This window comes from Zonotrichia albicollis, chromosome 4, assembly GCF_047830755.1.
Source record: "Zonotrichia albicollis isolate bZonAlb1 chromosome 4, bZonAlb1.hap1, whole genome shotgun sequence".
NCBI lineage: Eukaryota > Metazoa > Chordata > Aves > Passeriformes > Passerellidae > Zonotrichia > Zonotrichia albicollis.
The window spans coordinates 10,112,339-10,139,807 of record NC_133822.1 but is presented as its reverse complement, the minus strand read 5'-3'; the positions used below and the strand labels follow the sequence as shown (position 1 = coordinate 10,139,807).

General features: G+C 37.8%; 1 protein-coding gene across 1 annotated transcript in view; it reads right to left on the bottom strand.

Moving 5' to 3' along the window:
* Positions 1–7,613: 7,613 nt before the first annotated feature.
* SEMA3E (semaphorin 3E) overlaps positions 7,614–27,469 on the bottom strand; it is a 129,655-nt gene continuing 109,799 nt past the window's right edge. Inside the window, exons 12-17 of the mRNA XM_005489170.4 lie at positions 25,328–25,419; positions 24,089–24,130; positions 20,729–20,895; positions 13,989–14,056; positions 12,360–12,499; positions 7,614–10,815 (exon numbers count right to left, since the gene is read on the bottom strand). Of these exons, the coding sequence (XP_005489227.2) occupies positions 10,363–10,815; positions 12,360–12,499; positions 13,989–14,056; positions 20,729–20,895; positions 24,089–24,130; positions 25,328–25,419 (962 nt within the window). The 3' untranslated portion in view covers positions 7,614–10,362. The remainder of the gene's footprint in view (positions 10,816–12,359; positions 12,500–13,988; positions 14,057–20,728; positions 20,896–24,088; positions 24,131–25,327; positions 25,420–27,469) is intronic.

Genomic DNA, 27,469 nt, shown 5'->3' with positions numbered 1-27,469 from the left:
AGTAAAATGTCCTTCCCCATTGTTCTTATAAGCCCCCTTTGTATATTGACCAAAATATTGTTTCCCAAGACCCTTCTCTTCTTCAGGCTGAACTCCAAGCCCTCTTCTCAACCTGCTCCAACAGGTCCTTGCTGTGCTGGGGACACCAGGGCTGGATGCAGTACTCCAGGTGGAGTCACACAAGAGCAGAGTAGAAAGGGACAATCCACAGGTCAGCGTGGCCACATCTTGTTGATTTTTTCTTCTCCTGGTATCCCCAAGTATTTCTCTTAACCCAATCATGCTCCAGTCTGTCCTGGTGCTGGGGTTTGTCCTGACCCCAAGGCAGGGCCTTGGACTTGGCCTTGTTGAACTACATGAGTTTCTCATGGGCCCACTTCCAGGTCCCTGTGGATGGGCTCCCTGCCCTCTAGCAAATAACTACACCACTCAGTTTGGTGTCCCTCACATGCTGAGGGTGCATTCATTCTCACTGTCTGTCATTAATGAATGTGTTGAAGATGTCTCAGTCCCCTGAGGGAGGCCATTTTTTACTGATCTCCATTTGGACACCGAGCCACTGACTTCAACTCTTTGGGTGCAACCATCCATCTAGTTCTTTCAGGAACTTCCCCAGGAGAAGAGGGGGAAGGTGTGTGTGTGTTTACAACTGAATAAATTGTGAAGGGTAGGGCCATTGGCATGATAAAAAGCACCATCCCACCTTTCAAGATCTGTCTCTTCTTGGCCTCAAGGCCAAGTTTGTAACCTCTGGTAGTGATTGTTCACCCCACCTGTCTAATGCAGACCAGAGTCTCGTCATTACCCACCCAAAAACTCACCTCATCCCTCTCTGGGGGTGCAAACATGGCCTCAGCAAAGAACCCTGGGGTTTGTTTTTTTTTGTCATTAACATTTCAGTCTCTCACAATAGCCAGCTCTCTCTGAAAGAAAAAGTCTGTCTCCAAAGAAACTGAGAAGAAACTTCTTTAATTCTATTGCAAAGTAGCTACTGATTTCAAACTCATCAGGGTGGTTTTACTTATTTCAAGTAAAAATCTTGTATGCATTAAAGAAAGACACACCATCTGTGCTGCATAAATCACTGCCTTGGCTATGCCCTTAATTATTCAGACCTTGGTCTTTTTACCTGCCTAGATCTTGTGTGAGGGAACAGCCTTTGTTATGCTGATGACAGGAAGGTTCAGTTTCAGGTAAGAAGAGATTTCCCACAGCGTGGCTTTTGTTTATGGCTACAAAAATAGACTAATTGCTTCATTTGATACATTGCTTTTATGGGGCTTAAGCCCACGAATTCTTATGTAGAAGATGGACTAAATATGAGACAAGAAAGAGATCAGTCTCTTTTTCATCTCTCCTTCCTTTTAAGTCCTTTTTAGCCTTATGTCTAGTGAAAGGGAAGCAAACACACTTCCTCTAGAGCCTGAATAGAATGGGGACTAACGCGATTATTCTGCAACCTTTGAAAGTTTAGCTCATCTTCATATTCAGCTCCCACCAAGCTGAAGATTGATATATTCTCTTTTTGCTGTGGCCTTTGTGCAATTACAGTGTTGATGGCCCTCTCTGCAGTTGCTTTGCAACTGAAAGCTCTGTGGAGCATATGGCATCTGCTGACCAAAGATACCATTCGCTTAATTTTAATTCTGTGAATCCAGCTTTCCAAGAGGGAAAATTCAAACTACAGAAGTTGCCAACAATTATTTGTTTTTTCTGCCTCTTCTCCTGCACTGCACAGTATCAAATGCAGCAAACTGTAAATGAGAAAGGCTTCCCCTCATACCAGTCCTCCCACAGCACCTTTGCTCCTGCCATATGGCTTTTGCAATGTCCCCCACAAGACTTCTCCATCCATGTGCTGCCTCATGGCTGGATGTAGTGGTTTTGGGCAAAGCAACACACTGGATAGACCAGAGCTGCACAGGAACAGACTGAAAACACCCAGTGGCAAAAATCATCCCTTTGGGGATGTGCTCCCTGGCACAAGCAGGGGATGTGGCAATCCTCTTGGCAGTTTTAGCCAAATCAGCAGCTGTTGGAGAGGATGGAGTTCATACTGAATCTCTTTTCACCACCAAAGACATAGACTAAAGTTAGGAGAAGACAGAAAGGCCACTCTTGCAATTCCTTTTCCTCTGTGGTTTCACAATTTGCGCATTTTAGGTGCTTTGAAAAGGATGCATGGGATGTAAAACTTTTCCTTTTTCCTTTTTCCTTTTTCCTTTTTCCTTTTTCCTTTTTCCTTTTTCCTTTTTCCTTTTTCCCCTTTCCTTTTTCCCCTTTCCTTTCCTTTCCTTTTTCCCCTTTCCTTTCCTTTCCTTTCCTTTCCTTTCCTTTCCTTTCCTTTCCTTTCCTTTCCTTTCCTTTCCTTTCCTTTCCTTTCCTTTCCTTTCCTTTCCTTTCCTTTCCTTTCCTTTCCTTTCCCTTTCCTTTCCTTTCCTTTCCTTTCCTTTCCTTTCCTTTCCTTTCCTTTCCTTTCCTTTCCTTTTCCTTTCCTTTCCTTTCCTTTTCCTTTCCCTTTCCTTTCCCTTTCCCTTTCCTTTCCCTTTCCCTTTCCCTTTCCCTTTCCCTTTCCCTTTCCCTTTCCCTTTCCCTTTCCCTTTCCCTTTCCCTTTCCCTTTCCCTTTCCCTTTCCCTTTCCCTTTCCCTTTCCCTTTCCCTTTCCCTTTCCCTTTCCCTTTCCCTTTCCCTTTCCCTTCCCTTCCTTCCCTTCCCTTCCCTTCCCTTCCCTTCCCTTCCTTCCTTTCCTTTCCTTTCCTTTCCTTTCCTTTCCTTTCCTTTCCTTTCCTTTCCTTTCCTTTCCTTTCCTTTCCTTTCCTTTCCTTTCCTTTCCTTTCCTTTCCTTTCCTTTCCTTTCCTTTCCTTTCCTTTCCTTTCCTTTCCTTTCCTTTCCTTTCCTTTCCTTTCCTTTCCTTCCCCTGCCCCTTCTCTTTTTCTTTTTCTTTTTCTTTTTCTTTCTCTTTCTCTTTCTCTTTCTCTTTCTCTTTCTCTTTTTCTTTCTCTTTCTCTTTTTCTTTTTCTTTTTCTTTTTCTTTTTCTTTTTCTTTTTCTTTCTCTTTTTCTTTTTCTTTTTCTTTTTCTTTTTCTTTTTCTTTTTCTTTTTCTTTTTCTTTTTCTTTTTCTTTCTCTTTTTCTTTCTCTTTCTCTTTCTCTTTCTCTTTCTCTTTCTCTTTCTCTTTTTCTCTTTTTCTTTTTCTTTCTTTTTCTTTTTCTTTTTCTTTTTCTTTTTCTTTCTCTTTCTCTTTCTCTTTCTCTTTCTCTTTCTCTTTCTCTTTCTCTTTCTCTTTTTCTCTTTTTCTTTTTCTTTCTTTTTCTTTTTCTTTTTCTTTTTCTTTTTCTTTTTCTTTTTCTTTTTCTTTTTCTTTTTCTTTTTCTTTTTCTTTTTCTTTTTCTTTTTCTTTTTCTTTTTCTTTTTCTTTTTCTTTTTCTCTCTTTCTCTTTCTCTTTTTGCAATAAAATGTGTTTCTGCCTTTCTGGAACATATTATCTTTGCAATTAAAAACTTCTCCACTTTTCATAATCCATGCAGGCACAGGAACGATGATTAAAAAAATCACAACTCAAAAACAACTCAAAATCTTTCATAAAAGCTTCTGTGGGTGAGCAGTTCTTATAACATTGTAGGCACTAACCCCACACCAATATAAATAACTCACAGCCAAATATTCACCTGCCAGCTGACAATTCCCTGTGACAACTGCAACATTTAATGAAATTCAGGAAACAATGCCACAAAAGTGTGGAAAATAGTCAAAAGGCCACAGCACAGAACAGACAGGGTAATGTTCTAGGCTGGGGGAGCCATAATTTTATATATTGGAGGTTAAAGGAATTTTATTTCCATTTACACACTCTTAAAAGACCAGTGCACATTAAAAAAAAGAATACTATTATTTTCAGATGATAAAAAAATCTCATCTCTGATCTTTTCCAAGATGATTAAAAGGCAGAATATAGAAAGGCAGATTCTATTTGAAAATTATATTTCAGGTTCTTTAATGTCTGTTTTTTACAGAAATATGGTCTAAAACTGTGCCAAAATGTAATTTCCAGATTCTAAGAAAATATAAATAATAATGGTTTCTTAAAATCAATCTCTAATGAAATATGACCTATGAGAGATGAGAGTACATTGAAAAAAAATCCCTCTGAATAAAACTGTTGTGCGATATATAATTTCTTGTTGAATGCTGTCAATGTCACCCTCCTCAGTGACTTTGTTTAGTAATTCTCTAAGTCAAAATTGCTGAGAAGTTATTGCTATATTTTCATATATATTGATAGCTCTAATATTTTTGAGTATTTATTTTGAGACAAGAATCATCTTGAAATAATTTTTCTGTTTACCTGAAATGCAATCGTGGTGGAGTTAATCTGATGAATCCTCTCATTGTAATGAACACATCTTAAAAGGAGAGATTGCCATTTAAAAATTTATATTCCTTTTTCATCAACAATTAGAATGGAAGAACTTTAAAAAATACAACCTCCCAAACATACAATCAAAATCTCATATTTTCCCTCTTCTCCACACACACACACAAAAAAAAGATAAATAAGAGATAAGTAAGAGATAAGGGTCTGTGAAGAAGATATCAAGGGATGCAAAAACATATTTTCATCCCTCTGTTGGCTATTGTGAAGCTAAGCCAACTTCAAATGTAAAAAGCACTATCAAATGTTGATTTTTTTAATGATTGAAGAGTAATATTGTATCAAGTAAAACATTTAAGCAGAAGAAAATGCAGTAAATTAAATACCAATGATCTGCATGCTTGAGTTAAAGCTACAGGTGGAATATTTATATTACCTTGATTATGATAAGGTCCTCAGTGCATTCTTCAGGTTCTAATTAACAGCACTTTTTAATACACCTGGCAAATTAAAATGCAGAAAATGCTCATGGTGCATTAATCATGTGCACTGGTCTGCCAGTTTCAGCTCTTATTACTGGGAAAGGGAGAAGACACTGAATTATGGCTGTTGTGGTTTATGATGATAATGATGGTTATTGACATTATTATGTGCCTTCACAGACATACTTGGAGTCCAGGTTTAGGAGAATTGGCAAAAGTAATTCTTCAGAGTGAGAAAAAAATCATCATGAGCTGCATGTATGATGGAAATGCTGAAACTCAAATTGGCCCAGATATTCTGGGAGTTCATAAGTTATAAGCAACAAATGCAGCCACATTAAATGTAATCCTGGACTATTCTTAAAACAGCTTTCCAAAGATGTGCAAAACCACTTTCAAAGACATGAGATTTTGCTGTTGAATTAACTGACATTGCAAGTAAAGAGATGTTTTCTTTCAGTGGAGTTCTCTGTGTGTTGTTATTTGGGATATCTACTTTAACAAGTTCACAAAGGATCCTTAGCCCACAGGTGTCCTGAAACAGGACTTTGGTGCTGCACCAAACCATTCACTGATCCAGGCTTCTCCTCCTGCAACAACATGTGCTCTTTCTAGATGAGCATCTATAAGAACCCCAAGAAATCTAGGAATTAGGCAGATAAGGCTTCTGTGCTGTAAGTTTGTTCAATTGTGCTTTCCTCTGCTGCTCTCACTACAGCAAATTATGAGCACATGTGCACAAATGCTTAACAAAGTATTTCCTGGTTCAACATTGCATGAGAGCCATATCTCAAAGGAGAAAAGCTCTTTTGTGAAATGCAATTGCAGTAATGGATTAGGTTGATGTTGGGCAAATGTGTTCTTCAATATGTCCATCACTGTAGAAAGCTATTAATTCATAGTGCCAAGAGGTTTACTTGACATTGCTAGTTCTGCCATCTTTGTAGTGCTAGTTAGATAAATTATTTCCTCAAAAAAAATTAATAATAATTAAAAAATCACTCATTGAAAGTATAAAAAAAAATATCCCAAAGGGAAAACTTGCCAATCATGGCTTCATTTACAATAAATACTCATGTCAGCTGGACTGCTTTTATTCTCCAGTAAAAGCAGTAATTTGGTGAAGTGAACAGGATTCCAGGGCTGATAGGAATTGCAGGCATCCTGCTTGGTTACGGCTGTAAATAAGCTCACTTTCAGTGCCTCTTATCTGGACAGTGCAGCTTTCAGAGGCATTTGTGCCTTCTGGACTCAGAGATATAAAGTTGCATAAATAACTCCAGCCTCAGTGCTCTAAGGTAGAATAAGGAGATTACTGTTTGTTTGGGTTTTTTAAAGAGGGAACCTGACTGACTGACATTTAGGAGAAAATTGATTTTTTTTCCCCTGTCTGGGTTAAGAACCAGGCAGCAACCAAGCCCCAGTGCAGAAACTCATTTGCTCCCCAACCAGCAGGATCAGGGAGAGAACTGGAATGGTGAAACAGAGAAAACTTGTGAGTTGAGATAAAGAAAGTTTAATAGGGAAAGCAAATGCCGTGCACACGAGCAAAGTAAGGCAAGGAATTAATTCACTGTTTCCCATGGCAGGCAGGTGTTCAGCCATCTCCAGGAGAGCAGGGCCTCATCACACATAACAGTGACTTGGGAAGACAAACATGATTACTCCAAATTTCCCCCCCAACCTCCTTCTTCATAAACTGACCATGATGTCACATGGTTTGGAATATTTGTTGGGTCACCTTTCCCAGCTGTGTTTGCCCCCAACCTCTCACACATCCCCAGGTCCCTCACCAGTGTGGCAATATGAAAAGCAAAGAAAGGCCTTGAGTAAGCCCTGCTCAGCAATTAAAAAACAAAAAAAAAACAAAAAAACAAAAAAAAAAAAAAAACCAACAAACAAACAAAAATCCCCAAAAACCAAAACCAACAAACAAAAAAAACCCCTCTCTATATTATCAACCTTGTGTTCAGAACAAATCCAAAACATTTCCTCACCGCAGCCACTGTGAAGAGAATTAACTCTACACGAGCCAAAACCAGCATACTCTCAAAATTTTAGAGAAAAGAACAAAAGAAACTCTAAAACTATGTTAATTATATTGATTCAAGTACTTTTTCAAATATGATGTTTACTTGTGCCATTCAGGTACCTGAATAAGTCCCTTTAAGGGCAATTATTTTTCTTGATTGCCTACAGAAGAATTGTTTCATGCTACAGAACAGCTGTGAATATCCTTAAAGCCCATTTTGAGATGTTCAAGCCACGAGTTGCACATCAGGTTAAGACCCCCTGACCTGATGTCCGAAGAGAATCTGAGAGCACAGCAGTCTGTACAAAGTGGCAGTAATCTCACTGACAGCAAAGAGCAAGAGAAAAGCAAAGAAAGTGTTAATCCAAGTGCTCTGGATTTTTCTTCACCATGAAACAGGGTAGAGCCCAAAGCTTTATCCAAATTGTGGCTTCTCAGTGAATTTCCATTGGTTAGCATCTTCTGGGCTTAAGTGAGACCATGTTCCATTCTCAAAATACATTCATGCATCAGGCAGAATACATCTACTCATTACCCTGTGTGCCACATTTCCCATTTGGCAACTCTGTACATACATCTTTCTGTCCTTATCTGTGGTCTCTGCTCATAAAATGCATGGTGAAGGACATCTGAAATTAACAATGTGTGACTAGCGAGCTGCAGATAATCATGCTGTCTGGGGAAAATAAATTATAAGAAATAATACAGATTATTTCAGCCAAATATGGTTCTTAATTATATTTATAATTTGACCACTTCATGCACATACAAAATACATCAAACTCATAATGATAAGAAGCAGACAATGGCCCCCAAATATACAAAGAAGCATTTTAAATAATGTTGTGCTAAATGCACATTTGTGCACATCCTTCCAAAATACACTGTCATGCTTTCTCTTCTTCCATAGATGTCAGAGCACTCTTTGAACAAGACCTTGTACTTCTGAATTCTCACAGGCATTGCAACCATGAAAGGAGCAAGGTGTAAGCCAAAAATGTAAGTTTTAAAAGGAAAATAAAAAGGTAATGCAATTGTCCACATGTAAACACAAAAGGGATGGGTAGCTAAAAATATTCACTCTCATATTAAATCAAAAATCCCGATTTCCATATAAGATGATTTCCACCTAAAATCTCAGAGAAGAAGACACAAAGCTATATTTGGTCATGAGGCTGAGATGCTGTAATTCCCTTCTAATAGTTCATTAATGATACATTTAGCACTAGATACTTGCAAATGAATAAAAAAATAAAACATAATTCCCATTGTTGTTTAAAAGAAGGGGACTCCATAATTCAACAGGAAAGGATTTTAGTAGTGTTTTAGAAGTTTTTCACCAAGGGAGTGAGTGAGGTTTGTATAGGGCGTTAAGTTCAGATCAGGGATGCTTGTTCTGTGTGTGTTCTCTGCCATAAATCACAGTGCTGGTGCTTTCCACACAGCTGTCAACAAACAGGAGATCCTCCATGCAACCAAGTTCCATTAAACTGTCCCAAAACACGAGTTCATCCAGTCTCCTGTCTCAGACCAAATCTAGCAACTGCATGAATTCATGCAAGGATCTGCAGTGTCCAGTCCCATCTCTTAGACTTGCTAAACCAAGTGCAAATCCCCCTGATTCCCCTAACAGGCTGATGAAGATTCATTCATGTTATACCCACAGCAGGTGAAACCCTGTGTATTCCTCACACTCTGGTTGCTGACACTGTGCCATGTGTTCCTTCCAGAGTCAGTCCCAGCTCCCAGAGGAGCTCAGCAAAGCTCACTGGTCCTCTCAGCAGCTGTGAGCTCCTCTCACAAACAGCCTGCTTGGAAAACTCTGGGTAAGCACTGATTGCTGCCTTTGGGAACACAGCAAACCACAAACCTCTGTTATCCAGGCTGCTAATTCCCACTCTTCCAGGGCCATAAAACTCTTTGTAAGTGATGAATCCCTTGTATATTTTCTCCATGGCATAAAAATTTGGATCAGCTTGGCTATTTCCCCTACTGGCATCTTGTTCTTGTTTTAGGAGTAAACTCATTTTTGACTCATTTGTGTTTACATTTAGCTTGTATTTATGCTTAATTTGTGTTTAACTCCCCTTTCTTATTTACATTTTTTAATTAAAAAATTTCAATCTAATTCACGTTGTAGTACTAAATTCCTCAGGTATTGAAATGTTAGCTTTTCTGCATTTTTTGGATCTTGTTTCTTAAAGCAAGCTTTCTTTACATACATATATATGTATATATATATATATATATATATATATACACACACAAACTTATATACTTTTTTTTCTTAAGTCAATCTTGCGAGACCTAGATTGTAAATGACTTAGTTCTTTTGATCTCCTTTCCTGATATCACTCACAAGAGGAGCAAAGCAGCCCTTTCGAACAGAGATCACACATCAGAAAAAGATTTATGTGGACCAGATCCTGAAACTATAGAAACACAGCTGCATAATGCTGGATTTGTTTTTAATCTGCATCCTAACTTTTTATGAGTGCATTTTACCCCATAAAGCATCACTTATTTAAAACACTGCCTTCCCAGTGAAAATTACTTCCAACACTGTCTTCTAAAGCTGTGGCTTTAGCACATGGAGACTAAAAGTGTCTGCTCAAAGCAAACCAGTGGGGATCTCAGTAATACTTTGCTTACACATATTTCTTCAAAAAAAGTAATTTAAATACCGTGTTTTGCTTTCTTTTGCCACAAGAGGGCGATCCCTTAATTCGTGTCCACTAAGGCAATGTACAGACACAAGATGGACTCGTTTTCCATCTAAACAATTATTTCAAATTCTTATGTAAATAAATTGATGAATTTCATTCTGTCTGTGTTCTCAGCATGCATGTGGCTTACATGAAGTTACTAGGCAATATTATTTAGCTGTGGGAGCACACTGTGCTTCATAAAAGGCTGATACTGAAAAAAAATGTGGGAAGTAAATAGGATTTCCCTTCATTATCTTTAGAAGTAGCAGTACACTGTATTAACACATCTCATTGTTCTCAGTGATGAACTCAGACAGGTCACAATCAAAAGGAATAAGATCTTAAGACGTGCTGCTTTCAGAAGCATGAGAAATTTGTGAAACAAAGAAAAGATATCTCTTATACTTTTCATCCACTTGTGAATGTTTAGCTATTTGAATTTGTTAAATATGCCATCATGTGCAACAATATACAGCGCAAGCACGATCCACACAGGGAACTGATTCAAGCACTCAAAACCTGAAGATTGTCATGTCTCCCTAATGCAAAACTCTGCATTTCCTTAGAACCAGATAGTTGGGAAGATTTTGTTTAAAATGCTTCTAAACAGTCATCATGAGTGTACAATATAACTTACCATAGCATTTTTGTTTTCAGTCCCAATATTTTACATATATAAACCTGTGAAATTTACTCAAAGCAAGACTGATTTCTCCCTCAAGTCCAAATAAAATTTTGCTCAGAAACAGTGGATGGATTTTGTCCATCAAGAGTCAGCTATGTTCCTGGGCAGCCGGTAATGCTCTGGCCTGATCCTTGCCTTCTTCTCCTGAGGGCTGACATATTTCCACTTGGATGGAGACATTTTCAGCTTTTTTCTCTTCTTATCTGTACACCACACTTTTTCACAGTATTCTTCCACCCTCTGGAAGTTGCTGTAACCTATCAATTGAAGAAATTCCTTATACCATGGCTTTGAAGCCTGAGGTATACTGCTCTGCATTGGGCATGGCATTTTGTGAGGGATCTCCTCCTCGTAGTCTTTATTGAACATTTCGTCTACACGTTCCTCCTCGACTATCTCCAGGGTGATTTTCCTGACAGTGTGAACAATGCTGTGTTCCACTGTCTGACAAAAGTAAGTCCCTGCATCCAGTCGATGCAGCTTCAGGAATAAAAGGCCAAGGTCCATTTTTATTATTCTATCATCAGTCTTCACCTGGAAAAAAACCATAAAATGCAGTTACAGAGCACAGGCCTTTGCTATTACATTAAACCAATTCAATTATTTCTGAACTGTACTTTCATGACTGTAATAATAAATTTTGATAGTAAGATTAGAGATCTACAAATTTTTAATTCAGAGTGGTTTTTGTAATAACAAAAATATTTACTTGAAATAAAGAAGAGATTGAGTTGCAAATGTAGAACAATCTAAAAAATCTGGGAAGCATGGAAGAGCATATAGTGAAGCAGACAGAGGGAAATAAGTTAGAAACATGCAAATTATCCACTGGATGGGAAAAAAAGAGCATTTGCCAGCTGACCTTTGATAAGGATCCCTGTGAATTCTCTGATAGACTGGGATGCTTTTGAGGAGACCTTCAGAAAAGTATTTGCATCTTTAAAAGCAGGACCACTGTGATCTTAAAGCCCCTGCTCTTTGAGTTTTTCCTACAGCTCCTGAGGGCTTCAGAATTGACTATGAGACATTCAGAGATGTTGGCAAGCAGGGAGCTCTAAGCCGTCTAATCCAGCAGCAGGAATGGCCAGGAAAATGGTATCCTCAGCTTTTCATTTGACAGTAAGGTGATGAATTTAAGCAGAAGTACTGAGTGATGAAGGGATCCAAAGCAGCCCTGAACAGAAAGAACTCAGGACATGGCAGTAGTGAAGGATGAGGAACTGGATGAGAGCTGGCCACATCCACTTGTAGAAAATCACTGCATCCTGTGCTGTATGACAAGAAGTGTGGCCAACAGGCCAAGGGAGGTGATTCTCTCCCTCCACTCTGCTCTGGTAAGCCCCCGCCTGGAGGGCTGCATCCAGCTCTGGGATCCTCAGAACAAGGCAGACATGGACCTGTTAGAGGGGGACTGGAGGAGGGTCACAAAAATGAAGAGAGGAATGGCGCACTTCTCCTAAGAAGAAAGAGAGAGCTGCGGCTGCTCAGCCTAGAGGAGAGGAGGCTCCAGACCTTATTTTGACCTTTCATTAATTAAAGGGGCTTATAAGAAAGACAGGGACTTTTTTACCAGGCCCTGTAGTGACATATCTGCACTGCAGCGATAGCTACATTGATGTGTATCAGAGAGGTATGGAGGAATGAATATGATTGCAATTATGAAGAACTTTCATAATGGTGAAATACATGCAAAAAAGGCAGAGAACACTTATTTGCAAAAAATTTATAATAAATGGGTGAGGCAGCAAGAATGAATAGAAGTTAAGCTAGACTAACACTGGAAATAATACATACACATTTCCTACCTGCAAAAACATACCAAGAGAAGTGATGGATTTTCTTTGTTTTGAGATCTTAAATTAGTTCCACTACATGTTTAACATCTGCATTCAAGATGTTGAATACAAACACCAGGTGAAATTCTCAGGTCTATTAATTCAAGAGACCAGATGAACATAGTGGTTTTCCCTGACACCCATATACATTTCAGCAACTGGTGGCAGAAATTCAGTGAAGATGTAATGTTCCTAACAATGGGCTCTTTTATTGAAAAAAAGTTAGTCTATAAGAATATTTACCTCTTCCTTCTTAGTGTCATGTGCTCGCTGGACAAACCAGATGACTTTTGCTTGCAAGGTCCGAGGGGTGCACTCCAGAAGGGTGCTGTTGTACTCTATTCCATAAACAAGTCTCTCCTCAGTCTTCTCCAGAACTTCACCTGGAAGGAAAAAGATGTTTCAAAAATGCGTTACTGCAAGTACTTGTTACACTCCATGTACATTTGCTTTTAGAAGTGAACCTTAATTCCAATCCAGCCAGAAAGTGACTGGAGAGTAATGTCTAAGGAAGATCTGACCTGCTAAATGAATTTTCCCATCATCTGAGAATTTTCCCATCATCAGGCTTTCACAGCATCTGACCAAATTGTGCTGACTCACCTAACATTACAGAGAAACAGATCTCGGCCTTTCACACTGCTAATTGCTTGTGCCTGGTTCTTATGAATAGTTAATTTCGTTTTCACTCAGTGAAACAGAAGGATTCAAAACATGTTTAAATATAATAAAAAAATTTAATTTTTTTAGGGATATTTATGGCACATAACTGTTTGCAGAATGATACTATAAATACTCTAACCAATATTATACATGTCCATGCTATACATGTATTAACTGAATGTACAGTTTGGGCCCAAGGGTGCTAATAAAAACAAGATGAAAGAATTAAATCAAAATTCAATTCTGTTTTCAATCCAACAAAACATCTGGAGGAAGATAAACTAGTTGTTACACTGGACAAAACCAACTGCTTCATTAATGAAATCATTTTACTCCATAATAGCGAGAAAGATTCTTGAGCCCAAATAGCTTTATATCTTAAAAAAAAATACACTGTTTTATATAATTGTGATTTCTCTGTTGTATTTTAAACTTGTGGAAGAATTAGCACTTAATATTGGAACATACTTTTCCAACATGTACAATGTCATCCAATGAATATATAAATTATATATATATGTAAAATATATACATATATGTAAAATATATATGTAAATATTTAAAATAGTGTTTCTCTGAATATTACTCTAGAATATTTCTTTTCTAGAAGAAACTTTAATGTTTTTTTTTTTTTCTTCTATAAATGTATTGAATATTATCCTGCAACTTACAGAGCATTTCCATGCAATTGTTTTCTTTCTGGTTTTATATTCCTTGTACCCATGTTTGAAATCCTCACTTTCCAACGTGTGGATAACAGTTCTCTATCTTATTTTTTTTAAGAGAAAACTTGATCATAAATATACATTTTTATTCTGTCATGTCGCTGCTCATAACTGTTCTTAAATTTTAAGTGTCCTGACTATTTCGTACACATTTCAGGATGCAGCTCTATTGTTTATTATCCTTGCCTCATATTTCTGCTTTTTTTTTTTTTCTTTTCCTGTTGGAAGCCATTGGGATGCACTCTCGACATCTTTAGTCTGCATGTCAGTGCTGCAGCACCACATGAACATTTTGGGATGTCACCCACTGAGACAGTCAGCCTTAGACCTGGATGGCAGGGGCTCAGCCCCACGGCTCTTACAACATGACAGGAACATGCCAGTGAAAACAGCAGGCGAGATCATGGTCTGGCTCATGTTCCTGGCAAACCCTGTGCTGGCTGTTCCAGGCCTTTACAAGCATTTGTGCATTTGAATGGATTACCAATGAACTGCTGGCCGAAGCACTGCTGCGCCGCGTTCCCGTGCCGAACGTCTTGTCTGCGGAAACGTCTGCAGGGAACAAAAGTGGAATTATTTAAGACAAAACGTTTAGCTTACATGTTGTTTGGCTTATGCTAAACTAGCCTTCATTAAAAACTTCAGGAGTTAAACCTTGATTGCTAACAATTTACCACTGTTGTGAGAAGTGCTCATTTATAAATCAGTGTTTTGTTTCTATTCAACCTACTGGGTGTCATGTGTCTGAAAGAAAGAAACATGCTTGTCTGGAGAAGAGGTACAATTATATATAAAACTATATATGCGTCCATTTTTTTATATAACTATACTAATGTTATAAATATGAAAACAAGATCCTTCGAACTGACTGGGTAACACTCAGTCATAGGGACCTTTAGCCTGCCTTTGTATTCTCTCTCGCTCTCTACCTCCAGAAAGGAAGGAAATTTTCCTTTTTAAATTCAGCACAGTTTCCCATGGATGTGATGGTACTTCTTTTATCCTTTATTCTCATGGTTTTTTGGGTTTTTTTCCTTCACTTGAGAATCTCAACATGTGGAAGAAACACTTTATTTTATTTCACCTTTGTAGCATACAGTTACTGAGCTCATTTTTCTCAACAGGGAAATATACATATTCATGAATGCCCATGCTTAGAAAGTGAACTGGTGGAAGAAGAACTGCGGTCAGAACATGTGAGCCCTGTTTTTGACCTGGAAAAAAATACAAGTCCTTTTGAAAGAAAAGTCATTCTGACTTTAGAGGTTTAAGTTTTTTTTATTGCATTTACAGAAAAAAAAAATTAAATCCATTATTATATAGTGTATTCCCTGAAGAATTTTACCTTCATACAGCATTTATTTTCTTTGAGTGCCTTGATAAATAAAATCAAGATTGTTGACCTGGGAAATAAAAGAGCCTATTGGAATGCTGCATCTTGATACATTAGTATGTTCAACAACTTCAAATGTAGTTTTTCTGAGGATACTGTTCATACATTTGCATAAAGAGTAATTCTATACAGTATTGCCAATGCCATACTGTCGGATCTCAAGATCTCAGTCCTGAGATGCTGAGCCTCCGAGACCAGCTTGGGGGTCTCGGGAGTCCTGGAATGTTGCCAGAAGTGTCTGGTAGCTGGACTTTTACCCTGCACAGGAGACGACAAGGATGAGGGCTTCACCGGGTGAATGGTGAAGGGATTAGTTAATTAGAGATAGAGAAACAGGGTTTAGGATTTATGTACAGGGGGGTTTAGAGGAGTAAGATGGAGGAATTGGGGTGTGTCCTGTCCTCCTTCTGTTCCTCCTCTCCTCCATCTTCTTTGGCCACGGTGGCACCTTTGGATTGGTTATTGCTAAGAGTACACCGAGTTATAAGAATAGATGGTATTGGGGAAAAATGATAAATATTGTACACGTCACAATGGGTATAAAGATAGGTGCCTGCCCCGGAGGGCAGAGAGACAGTGTGCCCATGGCTGACTGCTGAGCGGATCTTTGTTAGGCTGAAAGAACATTTTTTAGATAAACAATTAATAAACATAAAACCAGAAAGAAGAACTGAAGCCTCTTCTCGTCCTTCGATACGCGGGCTGCTCAAGGCCACCCCCCGGGCCTTTCAGGCCCCTCAAACAGCCGAGATAAACAGGACACCATACATAACAGATTAACAGAAGAAATGTGCAGTGCAGCAAATCTTACCCAGTAGGTATGTGTACAGTAAAAATTACATTAGAAACAAACAAAGCCAAAGAATTCTGTTATTCTGTGCTTTTACTGGTGAAATAAGGTTATTTTCCAGTCCTATGTGAGCCCAAAAGATAAAATTTTAATTTGTCACAAGTCGAATTTACGGAAGCTTTTTAGATTTACACCACCTAAAAGTCTTGTCCATGGATATTACTAATTTAATTTTTAATCTGGCTGTAGACAGTGATTATTTTCTGTGTTTTGTCATCCATATGAACTCCTGATCCAGTGTTCTTGGTGGACCAAGATTAACCTCCGCTGATATTCAGAGAAGAACCAGTGTTTTTCCATTGTTGTTTTAGGGGAATCTGGAAATTCAGTGAAGACTGCATTGGGCTTTTAGGGAGAAATGCTAACAATACTTGCATCCTATTAAAGAAAAACAGAGGGAGCAACTGGGCCCTATTCTGCCCTGGGTGTTGACATTGCAATGTGTAGTGTCAGTGCTGATAAATGTTGTCACCAGGTTTGCAAGTCTGTGTGTGTAGATTACTCAGAAGAAACATTCTGCTGCACAAATATACATAAACATTATAGAATATGCAATAATCCTGCTGCTGTAAGGTCCAACAGCCCTAGCTAGCAGGAACAGGTAACAAGCATGCTCTATTTACTCATGAGTTCCTTAAGATCACTGCAAAGCTAGCAAAAAACTAGTTCTGTAAGACAGGATTATTTCTCCAGTTGTCAGAATCATTAAAGAAAAAGAAATGTTTGCTTGATAGAATTTTACTGTTGCAGCTGTGAAGACTGGGGAAGATACAGTGTCTTCACTTACTATTTTCAGTGCCTTCACTTACTATTTTCAGTGCCTTCACTTCTATTTTCTCAAATAGAAGGCAAAAATTGAGAGAAGTGCTGAAAGAGAGGGAAATGCTGGGAGATAAACTCATCTCACAAATACTGACATAAGCCTGGCATTATTTTTTTTTAGAAATTATTTTACTCAGAATAATAGATTATCAGACAATCCCTGAGATAAATTACTGTAAGGAATTTTCAGTGATTAACAAATGCACTGAATTTCAGGAAGTATCTTTTGCAATCTATAATTTCATTGATTTAGATTTCAGCCCTTAACTCCGTGCTTCCACAAACCTAGTAAAAATGATCTGCAAGAAAGCAACACAGTCATCATCATCATCATCATTACCATCATCATAATTTTCATTTTTCTTTATTATTTCCCTGGAACGTATGAGACAAAATCAAGAAGTCTTGGGAAGAAAAGGCACCACTATGTTTACATAAGTAAATCAGTAGACTGCTTGGCTGCTGGTGGACTGGGTGATGGAGAAAGAAAACAGAGAGGGAGAGAAGGCAGGGGAGAGACTCTCAGCTTCTAAAAATTAGCTAAAGAATCACACAATGCCTACCCAAGTTCAAAGACATTTTAAAATTATTTCAGATCTTTTTCAGCCTGGATGGTGAGCTGCTACATCAAAGAATCTCACTTGTAGAATTTGGTGCTTGTTTAGATAAAAATTGAAACTGACTAAATCAGAATGCAGAGCTAATAGTGAACTAAAGCATTTAAGTTCTGGACCTCTGGTTTCTCAAGTGCACTTCATGAAATTTGAATGCAGTAGAAATTCCTTCTGCCATCTGAGGTATTTGCAGTATTCAGGAGCCACACACCTGTAATTAGCATGGAATTGTGCTCTGTTGTGCTGCCTTCATCAAGATATGGGATTTTGGACTCAGTTTTTATTTTTTCTTGATTAAATCCCACATTTAATTAGTTATCCAGGATATACATGTACAAGGATTTTCACAATTAAAAAAATTAATACCAGAGGCCAAGCATAAGATTTTTATATTTATGCTTCACTTCTCTCTATTACATGCTTTAGTTAACAGATTTCTATTTAATGTTACTCTAAACACTTGTTTTACCTTGGAGGCATCAGGATCTAAAGCAGACAGCATTTGGACCAAAGTGGGGAGCACACATTGTACATCCCTGCCCCAATTCAATTCTTCACCAGTAGGACTGGAATTGAAAGGAGAGCTTTGAGCAGAGCCCTTACCCACTGGAAGCACTGCTCTTACAGATCAAAAGAACAGATAAATGTACAGAAAGAAGGCCACATTTGAGCAGAGACAGGTGGTACTAGGGTCAGCTCAAGTGTGTTGCAATGTAAGGCACAACTCTATGACTCCAATAAAGGGACAGGTATCAGGAAGAGGAGAAACAAGTACTCTCCAATTGCACTTACATTACTTGTATTACCATGTACAGATTGAGCAGAAATATGGAGCCTTGAGACAAGGCCAGACTAAGACACGAAAGCTCTGAGATGTGGCATTAATTAAATTAAAAGCCATGGTAGGGCCATCAACCAGTCAGTGCTGCTTGGTATCAGAGAACACCGCGCCGTCTGTCAGGACTTGCCTTGTCCCCTGGTACCTTCACAGGGTAGGCAGCCACCTAAAACAACTTCCATACACGTCCCTAGTACCTCTCCCTGCCTCTCCCTGTGCTACACAGTTAGTGTAAGGACTAAAATTTAAAATGCTCTGAGCTTCAGCTGTGTCCTGAAGTGAACAAAGCAGATGCCATTCATGCCTCTCAACACTGTTAGTCCTGATGGCTGTTTTCCCCAGACTCTGATATGGAAAACAAGTTTTGCAGACTTCAAGAACATTCAATTGAGTGCAAATCCCTTTTCCACTGCTACAGTGCTTTTCTTAAGAGAAGGAGAGAGATAGCAGCAGTATTTTCTTCTTTTAGAGGCTGACCTGCTGAATGTTGAGGAGGTAAGGCACAGGAAGGTGCCTGGGTGCTGCCCATATCACTCCACCCTGGATAAATGTGTTTTCAGGGAACTTAAAGGCTGCTACTCTGGAAAGTGTCTTAGGTGAGAAACATGTACAACAAAGTCCAGGCCTCAGTGAGCTCCTCTCATCTTTTCTTAGTCAACAAGCAGCCTGCACAACATAAATGGTGATAGTGCTAGCAAGCTAAAATGCTGCTGGGGAATTTTTAACTCCCCCTTGCCTCCCAAATGACTTTTACATCATCAGATGAGTAACCCATATGCTTTATCATTATGATAATCCAATTTCTGCTTATACTGTAGGACATTAATCTCCCTGGCCCATTGTACAGCTGTTCATCTTTCTTAATCCGGGACCTGAAAATTTTAACCAGACCCATCTCACGCTGAGCAGTCAACCAGAGCCCACATCTTCCCTTCCCTATATTCACAAAATGCACAAGAAAACGATGCAGTCCTGCTTATAAAAGCTGTGTAGGTTTCTTGCTTGGTTTAACATATGCCTTAGTGCAGTAAATCCAAGAGATTCTCAGTTATGCTGAGTCACACACTGCATTTCTCATTTGTCTTTTTAAATGTGCCTTATGCAAAAAATGGTGCTATCAAAGAGAACATCACTAGATTAATTATCTTTAAAAAAATGTATGGAAATGTCTATTATGCCTGACAATAGTCAGCATGCATTTGAGTGCATCCAGGTTCATGGAAAGATAACATATACCAGATGAAAAATAACTAAATACAAAGCCCCATATTTCTGATTTTCCTTAAGAAACAATAATATATTTGGGATACTGTGACTTCGTTTGGACTTCAGCATCTCCACAAGTTTTTAAAACTCTCTCTGGAATTTATTAAACTTATTATTGTAGTCCTTTTAGGTCTAATATAAATGAGGATATATTTTTAAAACCAGTAATTCCTAAAAAGCCACATAAATTATTTGAACTATGCAATACCAAAATTTTGCTGATTAAGGGAAGAAATTCCTCTGCCTAGGTGGCAAAGCTGACTAATTTTTGTGAAAAGGTCTGGATTAAAACATGCATGTTATAGATACATGCCCTGTGTAGCTGAATTGCAGAACCTGGATTTGAGAGGGAAAGGAGGACAACAGGTCCCAAGGAAATCATTGAATGAAAGAGTGAAGGTCAAGAACCAAGAATAAATGAAGGGTGATACAGAGAAACTGTCTCCACAAGGAAGAATTAAAACACCCAAATCAGGTCTGTGCTTTGACCTAGCCTCTGGAGTAATTTGCATTTCAATCCACTGCAGAAAACCAAAACGTAGCTTTTGTAGAAAATCCGTTCTGGTGGATTTTGGTTGGTGAAGGTATTACTAATTGCAGCCATGATATTTTCTGAAAAATCCTTTCCTTAGGATTTTTCCTCCTGAGAAGCTGAGAGGCCTCGGAACGAAATGCAAACAATGATTATCTGCTGCTGTGGAATGCAACAGGTGCATCTGGGATTGGTCTCATGTAGTTGTTTCTAATTAATGGCCAGTTACAGTCAGCTGGCTCGGACAGAGAATCCGAGCCACAAGCCTTTGTTGTTCATTCTGTTCTTTTTCTATTCTTAGCTAGCCTTCTGATGAAATCCTTTCTTCTATTTTTTTAGTATAGTTTAAATATAATATATATCATACAATAATAAATCAAGCCTTCTGAAACATGGAGTCAGATCCTCATCTCTTCCCTCACCCTCAGACCCCTGTAAACACTGTCACAACTACTAACAAAGCAACTTCTTCGACTTTTTCTTAGAAATTCTGTGGTGTTACTGTAGTGTGATATACTTGTATAACACTACCAAACCAGGTCTCTGACATTGCAAAGACACGGAAAAATGTTTGAAGAAACCAGGGTTTACCGTGTGATGCAAATAATTACGAAATGACTTAGCTCTAGTCATAAAGTTTTATTTTTTTATTTTTATTTATTCCTGCTACTGCAGTTTATGCCTTCCTGTGAGTTTGGTTCCTCACCTAAGGTGAGGTTCCTCCTAAGGTGCTGCTGAGAAATTAGAAGACGACTATGCCTTAGTGCAGTGCAATGTCTCACTGTTGGGTTATGTCTGAGGGGGAGATGAGTAAGATAAAAAGGATAAGTAACGAAGTACTCTGAGTTGCAGTAGAACCTGTTGCTGTAGATATTTGTGAAAAGAGTGCCAGAGAAGCAGGGCTCTCACCTCTTTGCCTGCACTGCCGTGGGGTAGTACCGGGAGCAGGCGATGCCGTCCCAGGCGCAGTAGGGATCCCGCGCCAGGCAGCAGTCGGCGCAGGCCGTGCCGTACATGTCGCACTGGTGGAACTTCACCTGGGCTACGAGCGCCTCGGATCCCACGTAGAGCTGTTGCTGCAAAAAAAAGCACCACATAAGGTTCCTAGAATGTCGCTAAAACTTCTCTTGCCAAAGCAGAAATTGTTAAATTAATTGCTGCTTGTTGTGCTTCCAGCCTGTGACCTGAGGGAGGCAGAGTTACTCTGCAGGAAAATATCTGATTACAGATTAAACTCTCCTACTGAGGACAGAGAAACAGAAAGAAGGTAAAATGAACAAGTTTATTTCGGCATTTCCTCGCTTCTGAAGTTTCAGCTTTGTGTTTGAATAGGCAAGGGTTTATGTCTTTTTTTCAAGATATTTTCCAATGCCTCCTCTTTACACTTGTCACCTAACTAATCTGCAAAAAAACCCCAACTTGACACAGAAGACTTTAAACAAAGAAGTTCAAATATGCAAAGGTTACAAGCAAACTCAATTTTAAAATGGGAGTTTTCAAGTAAATTTAACTCTTGATGTAGCTATTTAGAATATGGTCACATATTTACGTGCACAGTAGTGCTATGATTTGTATAACTTCTCAGTGCACAGGAGATAGATGATAGATAGATAGATAGATAGATAGATAGATAGATAGATAGATAGACAGATAGATAGATAGATATAGATAGATAGACAGACAGGAATTTAATTGTTTTCCTTTTGCTGTGCAGTCTTTCCTTACAAATTAACATGTCGCTATCTTCTTTAGTATTTATTTACAGGGTTTGGGTGGGAGTTTTTCAGCATTAGTATTCATTGTTTGAATCTTTTGAGCTCACATAGATGTCCTTTTCAAATCAAATAAAAGATAATCAATTTAATTCTTAAATCTAATCAATTTAACACTTGCACAATAAATTCGGAAGAGAATAGCTTGAATTGAAAGATATTTGAGAAAATGTCTTGTTGCTGACGAATGCAAATTTTCTGAACTCAGAAATATGCATTATGCAATAGAAACTGCTTATGCACAGCTCACTTCCACAGTTTTACCAGTTAGAAAAAGGATTCTTAAGTTTTGCTCATCACAGTGGCCAAATTTAGTCCATAAGTCCTACTCTTCAATCAAGCTGTCAAAATCTGGTATTTTAAAGTTGCTTAAAGCTGGAAAATACTGACATCTTATTTAGTCTATCACAAAACATAAATTTTAATCTGGATAGTCTGTTCTTTTTCCTTATTATACTTCTTATATCTCTTTAGATCATAGAAATCAAACTTTGAGAGATGCCGGGGGAATAAACTAGGAGAGGCTGGTAACAGCATTGCTTGAAGAGTTTTTCTGGTGAGATAAACCAGATGATAGTAGCAGGAACTCAGTCTGCCAACTGGAATGAAGAGAAAACCTAGGATACTTGTTTGAGGGGAATTCTTTGTCTGCAAGTGCTGCAGTGTGATTGTCCCAGAAGACATGAACAACACTTTCAATGAGACATATGAGATGAGATTTTCTCTTTTATCTTTTAGCAGGGGTAAAGACTTCTTTAAGTCTTGGTAAATCACAGGAGGGAAAATAAGCATCTGATATCTAGCCAAGTGAACATCAAAGAACATTCTTTCCCAGTCTCTGCAGATAACAAGCTCAGCCCTGAAATGTGATATTTTACTGTACCATGACTTGGTGAAGACTGGTCAGTGTTATAAGGATATGGAGACATAGGTAGCAAGGAGATCTCCACAGGCTCAGTAACTCCAAGTTCAAAAGAGATAAGTGAAAATGCTTGAGATATAACATTTTTTTCATATATGCTCAACTATATTATGTTCCTGCTGATTTTAAATACAAAATTACTTGGTGTCAACTCTGACCCTAACATATATTCCAACATTTAATTCTCCTCTGTGTCAGAAAACTGTATCCTATTTCAAGAATGAGTTTATCTACATTCAACAATCTGATCTTGGTTTTCTAATCTGATATTGCTTTGCACTCAATGTTTAAGAATCTTCATATACACCGTAGGAAGTCACTTCACACAATAAAATATATATATGAATCTCCTGTTCTCTCTCAGTCATCTTTTTGATCTCTTCAAAAAGTAAAGCTACTTTTACTTCTCACAAGAAGTTTTCTTTTCAACTACTGGGTTGCTCTGGTGGCTTTTTTGCAGATCTGTCCAGATTTTCCAGGTATGCCTTGAATTAGTAGAGTTAGCACATCTCTTGGGAGATGAATATAATGGATGAATGCTACTTCATATTTTATGATATCTGTTTTACTCTTCCAACACAACCCTTTAACCATGACAATTCATTATGAGTTAAAGGTAAGGCAAACATCTGAAAAGACACCAAGTCTTTCTCCAAATAACCACTTAGGTGCAGTTCTGGATAATCTAGTCTCCAGAGCTGCTTTCACAGTCTGTGGGAAAAGACTGAGGCAGGAAATAATTCAAAATCCTTCAACGCAAATCCTTCTCTGAATTGCCATCGCAGGACTTTCACTTTCTGCATTACGTACAGGAAGAATGCAAGTTGATTGGACAACAAAACTCAAATAACCCTTTGGGGCACAGTCCCACCTCCTAATAAAGCAGTTTTCATTCTTGTTACTCGTGTTTCACTGTGTTTATGTGCACCTACTTTGCACTGGATGTCTAACATCACTGTTGGACATGTTTAACATTAAGATATAACTATCCTTGGATGTTTATAATGGCTCCATGTTGAGATGATATGATGATATGATATGATACGATATATGATATGATATGGAAGAGAATGTGCCCACAAGAGTAATAAATTGGGTGTTTATATCAGCAGAAATTTTCAGAAACTCAAAAAGAACTCAGATCCAAACAACCCTAAAGGGCAACTGAGTATGTGGGAGAGCCAGCAAGGCTTTTTTGCTGATATCCCCATGGGGCTGAAGTCTGTCTGCTTTTATCAACATAGAACTTTTCTGTGAATTGCCATATCCACCAAACTAATCCCTACTGTGGTTAGTATGACAGTAACTTATGAAACAGGTTTTTACTTGCTCTGATATTTATGGTATTGTGAACTAAAGATATTTACCACTAGAATTGAAAAACATAAATACTTGATAAAGGAACAGAGCATATTACCATAAGTTTGTATTACATAACAATTACAAGTATCCAACCAGATCTCATTATAGATGATGTACATCTGTCCATTTATCCATGTACCCAGCTCTGTGCAGTTTACTGCTTCATTACATTTGAGTCACAATTGTCATATTTCAACCTTGTAAAATACTTACCCTTTTTGAAGAGATTTCCATAGAAATAATAGGAACTGGCATCTAAAAAATAGGAAATATTTGTTTGCTTAGAAAAAAAGAATATATTTTTGCTATGAAAATAAATCAGGTAAAATAGTATTGGTATTTACTTATTGCATTCAGCTTTGCTAGATACTTTGACTTTCTTTAAGAAAGATGTGAGGAAATTGTGACTTTCAGAAGTATTGCTTTAAAACAGTTTATTTGGAAACAAGCAGCCAACACTTAGTTCAGGATTATCAGAGCTACAGGAACACTACAATTTCACTGTCAAACATGACATTAGCTCTTGTCACCACTGAATGTCTTTTGTCCTGCTTGAGAGTGATAAGTGGAGTGTTCTTTATAACAAATCATTCGTTGAAGATAAGATGAAAATAGCAGGAATTCCTTCTTTTACCATTGTCCTCTCTGCCCTCTGCTCAGATTTCTTGGAGCAATGCACAGCCCCTTATAGTTCTATTGAAAACTAGCTTTATCAAGAAGGGCAAATTCTCTGATTTTCTCTACAGGCAACAATATATAATAATTATATATTGTATTTATAGTTAAAAAATTAGTTGCACTGCCTAAATTCAGATACCAGATTCAAATGTCCAACTTTTGATATTAGGTTCTCCCTATAGCTTGAAGCAGGTTAGCCTCCTGCTTTATTTGGCTAACATGATGTGATGATACTCACTAAGAGAATTTCATTATGTTAGCTTTGTCACATGCCAAGAACTGAGCTTTAGTCATAGATTCTTCTTTAGGAGAATGGAGTTCTGCCTCACGAGGACCCATGTTTGCCCATTGTAGAGACAGGTTAACTGATTCAATCTTTCTGAGTGGACTTTTTCTATCTAGATGTCATTTAAGGTTCCAAGATTGTAGCAGGCACATTTTTATGTGTGCAGTTATACTTTTTTAATTACTTAATTGGAAACAAGGGGAATATAAACAAAATTAAGTAAGTTTTTAATTAAAAGTTGCACTCCAATGTCCAAGTGCACAAATATAAAGGCACTAGTTGTGATTTGCTTCAACATGCTTTGGTACTTGGGACATTAGAAAAACTTCATTTGAAAATGAAGGTTTCCTGTCATAAAATTGCAAGATAATTAGAAAATTTCTTGCATATGAGTATTATACATTTGACTATCCTCAGATTTGTTTGACATTTTAATTCTGCAGAAAATTCAAGACTTTTGTATATACTTCATATACAACACAGTTCACCTTGAATACTTGCAGCTCTTCAAGAATCACTTCTTCCATTGATTCTGTCTCTTGATTGTAAATTGTTATGACTTTCAGAACAATACCATTATCTGGACAAAAATTTAAAACAAAACAAAACAAAAGTAAAGGTTATGATTGGTTGAAACATTTATATGGCCTTCAAATACCTGAAATGACTTCTTCAAATTGATAATGGATTGAAATTTATAAATGTGAAAATTTAGTTGCATTGTGCTGTCATTAATGAGGGTTCTTACTCTTAGAAAATGAAATATATGACAGTTTGTACCTGGCAAATAAGAGTCAATTTAGACACTTGTAAGATACGTAATTAATTGTATTTTTCAAACATTGGTTCATAACTCATTGTGAATAACAAAAGGATCACAACCATATTTCAGAAAAAGAAATGGGAGTAGGTGAAAGCCAAGTGCATTGAGGCAAGCAAGTGTAAAATAGCTTTAATTACAGGATCTGAGTGTTTACACTAGATAGCAAACTACTAATATGCTTAATTGCTAACGGCAGCACCATTCCCCCAAGCAAAAGTATAAAAACCTTCAGGGGCTCATTGTGCACAATTCTTACCCTTCTCTAAGGGAACACTGAGCTGCTGTTGAGCTGAAGGTGTACTCAAAGGGAGATTAATCAAAATATAGGATGCACATTCAAAAAGACACATTGGACTTAGGTTTATCAACCTTTCTGTCTCTGCAACTCTTGCAGGAAAGTAAAACATACAAATAACATCTGGTCTTCCACCACTTTGGTTTTGCCTTGCTGCCTATTTATAAAAAAGCCTTCGTGTCCTTAATCTGAAAATCTGTCATCAACAATGGCAAATATCACTTATTTTCTTCTGTTATTTTCAGTCACCTTTGATTTAGAGGGGACATATTAAGCAGGGAAGGACTGGGGAAAATGTTCAGCAAAAGATCAAAGGGTGAAACAAAAAGAGGAACCATTAAACAGGGGTCATAAACCATTTTTCAAAGAGACTATGTAATCAAAGGCAACCATTTTGTAGTAGAACAGTGAAAAGAATTTGTATTCTGAGCTGTGATTTTCATAAGTAAGTCCCTCTTCAAATCCTGCTGACTGATATGTGAAAGCTCTGATGTTCAGACTTTGCCTTTGATGAACCATTCTAACCTGCCCTGCTACCCTAAGGAAACTTGCTCAGCTCTAAGATGCTGCTTACTTATGTTACACAGCAGGTGTTGGACTGGGATTAAAAAAAAATATATATATCAACCCTTTCTAATATTATATTGTCCAAATAAGCAGTGAGTTTTCTGATGGGAGTTTTGCCGAAGTAGTGATTGCAGGTTTCATTTCAGAGCTTCTAAAACCCAAATTCTTTTGCTGGAATTTCTTGTCACCTGAGATCAGACAGCCTGAGAACACTAGGCAGCTGTTGGGGGCCAATCCAGCACAGCTCTAAAGAACACACTTAAGCCACTTTGGATTCTACTTTACTGAACAAAAGACTTGTGTACAAGAATATTTGTTGCAGTCACAATTAAAAATGCAAGGAGAAAATATAAAGGATGTAGGACCCGCTGCAAAATCTGCTGTACAGAAATAAGTGACACATAATACAATATTTTACAAACCATGGTTAAGTCCATTACCAAGACTGTTCCAAGGCTATTTAAAACCTTAGGAAACAGCACTAATGTAAATAGGTCTTTGCTATTCTATTAACATGATTTTTTTAATGTTCTCAACACTGAAATGTACTTATCAGAGGAATTTCATTAGTAAATATAATTCACTGGAACTGCTTTCCTAGACAAAATGGTCAAAATGATTTGTGATACCACTCCTGTTGTTAAATTGATTAAATGTGAATGTAAGAATCCTACGTTTTTTTCCAGACAGATTAGATGTGACTTAAGTCTTGTGTAGTTCCAGCCTTTCCTCTTGCTTTCTTACGTTTTTCTATTTTTCAAATACCGTTGCATTTTTTTTCCCTCTGCTTTCTTAGACTCGTTGCAGCTATATGCTATATTTTTCCTTTACTGTGTTTGTTAGGAAGATGCTTAAAAATTCTTGCTAAACAAACTCTCTATATTTAAAAAAAATGGCACAGAAGAAAGACAAGAAAACTTGGCAGGAAACTTCTGAAAGTTTTGG